Genomic DNA, 5,418 nt, shown 5'->3' on the forward strand with positions numbered 1-5,418 from the left:
GAAGCAAACAACCTTGCAGGGGCGGGAGCCCATTGGCCATCCAGTCTATGTTGCCGTTCACCAGGGCGGTCACTCTGTGGATGTGGCTGTGCTTGTGTATTTCTATTGGGAACTCCTCCCTCTCATTGGCTTCCTCCTCTTCCTCCTCCTCCTCCTCTTCTGCAGCATTGTCTTCCTCCTCCACCTCTTCTTCCTCATCCACCAGAACCATGACGTCACCCATGTCTTGTCCCCTAATTGCCAAAGGGAGAGAGTCAGGAAGACGGCCTGTGTTTTCCAACGTCAGCCCTCGCTGAAGAGGAGACACTGGATTCTTTACACCGCCCCTTGGGAACATGGGAAATTCTTCTGGCATTCAACTCAGTTACGTCAGGAGGTGACAGTGTTGACTGTACCTCTCCGATACAGCCACAGATGCGTACAGATAACCTTATCTTGTTCGGGGTGAGTTTTGTCATTCATCCCCTGCTCCTGGGCAAGGTGACCTCATTGTCCCAGGCTCCTAATATCTTACTCTCCTCCGTCCCCCGCTCCCCACCAGCATGCACTCAAAAGCTCCATTCCATTCCTGCAATGCCCTCATTTCTGCCGCACTAACTAAAATGTCTCCTCATTATTTAGGGCCCAGGTAAAGTCCTCCCCTTCCCCCTGAAGTCCGGTCCTGAACTTCCATTGCATCTGGAGTCCGTGCCCAGCGGTGGAGCGTGCAATCGCTCTTGGTTTATTGCTGGTTTTGCCTCCCCAGTCAGACTGGACATTTCTTTAGGAAAGAAAAGCACGTGCCACAGGCCAGGGACAGTCCTAGGAGCGTCACACCCTCATCTAATCCTCACCGTCTCCCTCTGGGACACGGAGGCCACAGCGGCTCAGAGAAAGTCAGGGGGTTTCCCTGAGCACCGGGCTTGGGAAGGCAGAGTTGGGATTTGAATCTAGGCCAGCTGATTCCAAAGCCTTTTCCCACTGTGCCTCACTGCTCCCTCCTGTGAGAAAGAAGCCTGGGGAAGGACAGACTCACTGGGAGAAGGGTCCCCAAACACAGGCAGCAAAGATCACATTGTCCCCAGGAGTAAAAAGGGTCCCAGGGCAGTAATATCCCCTCAGTGTGAATGGTGGTCTGAGAGCAGTAACCTCCATGGTTACTAATGGGAGAAGAGAAACGAAGAGTCCTTTGCTCCCGCCCACAACCTCCTCGGGGAACAACGTGCACACGGTCCACTTGGTGCCTGTCCCTCCCGAGGTGCCCTCGTGGGAGGGGCTCCAAGGCGCGCTCAGACTAGCTTTCCCAAGCAGCTGGAGGACTGTGGCTTATTCATCCTTTTAGAAAACTAGGTGAGATAAATGCATGAATAACTGGGCTCGCCAGGAACACACTGTCTTTATGCCTCAACAACAGCCCAGCAACGTGCCTGCCCCACCCCGAGGTCTAGCGTTGTAAAAGGAACACAGACTTTGGAACAGTCAGACCCAGGTCTGAACGCGAGCGCGGCCGTTTACTTCCGGGATGAGGCGGCAGCAACTCCTCCTCGGACCCTCTGTCTCCCTGCCCGAAGGGTTTATGGAAGCGTTTATGAATAATGCCCAGGGGAGCCCCCAGCCAGTGCTGGCCATGGGTGATCCTTGATGGGAGTAGCTATTCGTGGTCTTAGGAAAGGAAACAGAACAGCGGTGAAGACAGATCATGGAAACGGGTGACTGACATGGGTCTAGGGAACACTCACCTGATAGTGTTTCCTACTAAAGGGAGAAAGAAAAAACAATTAATATCAAATAACAGCCACTTCAGCCCCCCAAACGTTTTAAATCAATCTAATATCTACAAAAGGAAGGACGACCAGAACACCGGCCCAGCGGGGGAGGTGACAGGGTGTTCTGGAATGGTGCTGATTGAACATCTGGGCCCAATGCAGAAGCCTATGGGGGGGGACTTCCGGTGGGAGCCCAACAGGGGCCTCCCTCCGTCCTCCCCAGCCACACCCTTGCAAAAAGCCCGAAAGAGAAGCAACAGGACCCGAGAAGAGCTTACATTTCCAGCAGAACACAGGGCTGTAATACAGCATGAGCCCCGAGATGATGGCCAGTCCCAGCAGGAGGAGGCTCACGATGGTTCCCACAATTCCCACGATGTTTAAAGGTTCTGCAAAGACAAATCACACTGCTGACTCTTCCCCCCGGCACGCCTGCAGCCAGCACGGCATGCTCCCCTCCTTTGTCTGGCCCCAGTCTTATCTTGGTTTCATGGTGCTGGGCAAGGCATATGACCTCTCTGTAAAGCAGGATCAATATCGCATCTCCCTACCTCGACCATGTGGGAACCAAGTGAAGCATGTGATATATAGGAATGTTGGCAAGTTAACATCTCTGTGTGTCTACCACACATCAAGACTGTCTAGAAGGCCACAGTCATTAAGAGTCCGAGTTACTGGTGCCACAATAAATAGGGATCAGTGGAACAGAATAGAGAACCCAATAACAGGCCCACACATTAAAGGAAACTTCACAGGCCCATGCATAAAAGGAAAGCTGATATGATAGATTGGTGAGTAAAAAGAGGAACTATTTGAGAAATGGGTGCTGGAATAAATTAGGGGTTAGGGGTAGAAAAACTTGATCCTGACCTCACACCATTCACAAAAATCAACCCTAGATGGATTAAAGATTCAATTGTGGAAGGCAAAACATTAAAACATTTACTATCATTGTGATTGTTGGACAGTTAAGGATTTTTAAGATAGAAATTGTTAATGATATAAACATAAATTCATATAACCATTTACATTAAAGTAAGAATGTCTGCTAATCAGAGGATGCCATAAAGAAAGTGAGAAAGACCAACAAGGAACTGAAAGAAGATACCGCTAACATAAAACTAACAAGGAATTGGCACGCAGAATTTCTAAAGAATGCCTACATATCTATAAGGAAGGGTAAGATATAGCAAAAGATACAAATATGTATGAATTTCACAGGAGAAATATAAGGAGCAAATACATGAAATAATGCTCGACCTTCTGAGTAATCAGAGAAATTCAAATTAGAACCACAGTGAGGTTCCATGTTACACCTACCTGATGGGCAAAAATCATAAAGGCGCCCTGGTGAAAATGTGGAACAATGATGCTCATAAAATACTGTTACAAATGGAAACTGATATAATCACTTTGTAAGATAATTTGGTTACCCCCCCCAAAGATAAAAATGCACATAACCTGTTACCCTTCATTTCTGCTCCTGATATATCTCCTAGAGAAATATTTGCCAGGGGGACCCAGTGTATATGTACACACAGGATTGGGTAAAACATTTTCATAGCAACACTGTTTGTTCATCAAAACAAAACAAAACGAAAAAATCACAAACAACACAAACGTCCATCAACAGGAAAATCAGTCACGTAGTTGTGTAATAATGACACAATGGAGAGTTATACAGCCATGAAGGGACACACTGGCATAAATAAATCCAAGGAACAAAATGGGGAGTGAAACAAAGGAGTCACAAAAGACTATATGTGTATGGTGACCAGCATTTCTTAAAACTCAAAACCAAAACAAACAGCAGTGTTATTCAGAAGTGTGTACATACATAACAACATTTTTTTCTTAAATAAGACATGGAATTCAGGATAGTGGTTACTTTTTTTTAGGAGGCCGGGATCGGACTAAAACAGGGCCTACAGGTGTGGCTGCAAGATAAAATACAGGATACCCAGTTAAATCTGGATTTCGATAAACAACAAATAATGCGTTAGAATAAGTATGCCTCGTGCAACATTTGGGACATACTTACACCACGTAAAGTTATTCTTTGTTTCTCTGAAATGCAAATTCAAGTGTGTATCCCATCTTATTAGTTTTGATGTTTTCTGAATCTGACGCAATGCCTACCGGTAACTGCAGCAATGTTGGACCAGTTTCTTGGGTGGGATGGTGTTAATTTTGCTATGATGCTTCACAACTTACATTGTATTTTTTATTTTTATGTATTTCATATGTTTATATATCTCACATACAGATCAATAATCTTTGGTATATCACAGACACTAAGCACTCTTATCTCTATGCAAATAGAGATTTAGGATTGGACCCTCACTTTACCCTCCATCTTGTCAAGCCGCGAGCAAGCAGATCTGCCTTCTCCCAGGCGACAGGACCCACCCGCAGGACACACCAAGCTGAAGCTCTCAAGCTTCCGCATTTGGTGCCTCTCCGCTCGCTCACCTTTCACACTCAGCCAGATGGCCACTTCCTTCACCCCCACGGGGTTCTCAGCCCGGCAGACGTAGTAGCCCTCATCCAGGTCCTGGGAGCAGTTGTGGATGGTCAGGGTGGAGCTCTGGCCTTTCTGGGTGATGAGATAGTGGCTGCTGGGCTGGATGGCCACCTCGGGCTGGGTGAGGTTCCTCAGCCACAGGATTTTGGCAGAGGGGTAGGCTCCAGACACCAGGCAGGTGAAGGTCACATTGCCCCCCACAAAGCACGTCTTCATGGGCTCCGAGAGAAGGGAGGGGCTCCCTGGTGATCAGAAGAAGATAAAGAAAGACAAATGCTTAAGAAGATTCAAGCGGCCCCAGCCAGTTTGGCTCAGTGGATAGAGTGTTGGCCTGCGGACTGAAGGGTCCCAGGTTTGATTCCAGTCAAGGATATGTGCCCAGGTTGTGGGCTCAATCCCCAGTAGGGGTTGGGTAGGAGGGAGCCAATCAATGATTCTCTCTCTCTCATCATTTATTTCTATCTCTCCGTCTCCCTTCCTCTCTGAAATAAATAAAAATATATTAAATCAAAAAAGGTGGGAAAGCTCCTGAAATAGGTACTTTAAAACATCACTATATTGTTTTATTTTTGAAATTGTACAGTAGCAGAAAAAATTGTTTTAAATATTATTTGCTTCTCTGGGAAAAAAGCAGGTCTAATTAAACAAGTTTATTCTACATATAGAAAAATAAACATTGACTCTTGCATGTGTGATACATATAAAGCTCCCATCGAATTTCTTAATAGTATTACTCCTTCGGGAATGCCATGTCATAAATTAAAATTGAAAGTGGGTGCAATCATTATACTACTGAGAAATCTTAATAGTAAATGGGGTCTTTGTAATGGTACTAGATTTATTGTCAAAAGATTTCGACCTAACATAATTGAAGCTGGAGTATTAACAGGATCTGAGGAAGGAGAGGTTATTCTGATTCCAAGAATTGATTTGTCCCCATCTGACACTGGCCTCCCATTTGAATTAATTCAAAGACAGTTTCCCGTGATGCCAGCATTTGCAATGACTATTAATAAATCACAAGGACAATCTCTAGACAGAGTAGAAATATTCCCACCTGAACCCATTTTCGGACATGGTCAGTTATATGTTGCTTTCTCTCGAGTTCAAAGAGCATGTGACGTTTAAGTTAAAGTTGTAAATATTTCA

At 45.7% G+C, this 5,418-nt stretch overlaps 1 protein-coding gene across 1 annotated transcript in view; it reads right to left on the reverse strand.

Annotated features, from left to right (window-relative positions):
• Positions 1–5,418, reverse strand: part of VSIG10 (V-set and immunoglobulin domain containing 10) — a 26,940-nt gene that overhangs the window by 3,551 nt on the left and 17,971 nt on the right. Inside the window, exons 6-9 of the mRNA XM_006754138.2 lie at positions 4,218–4,511; positions 2,024–2,134; positions 1,719–1,734; positions 13–233 (exon numbers count right to left, since the gene is read on the reverse strand). Of these exons, the coding sequence (XP_006754201.1) occupies positions 13–233; positions 1,719–1,734; positions 2,024–2,134; positions 4,218–4,511 (642 nt within the window). The remainder of the gene's footprint in view (positions 1–12; positions 234–1,718; positions 1,735–2,023; positions 2,135–4,217; positions 4,512–5,418) is intronic.

This window comes from Myotis davidii, unplaced genomic scaffold (assembly GCF_000327345.1).
Source record: "Myotis davidii unplaced genomic scaffold, ASM32734v1 scaffold1330, whole genome shotgun sequence".
In the NCBI taxonomy this organism is placed as follows: domain Eukaryota; kingdom Metazoa; phylum Chordata; class Mammalia; order Chiroptera; family Vespertilionidae; genus Myotis; species Myotis davidii.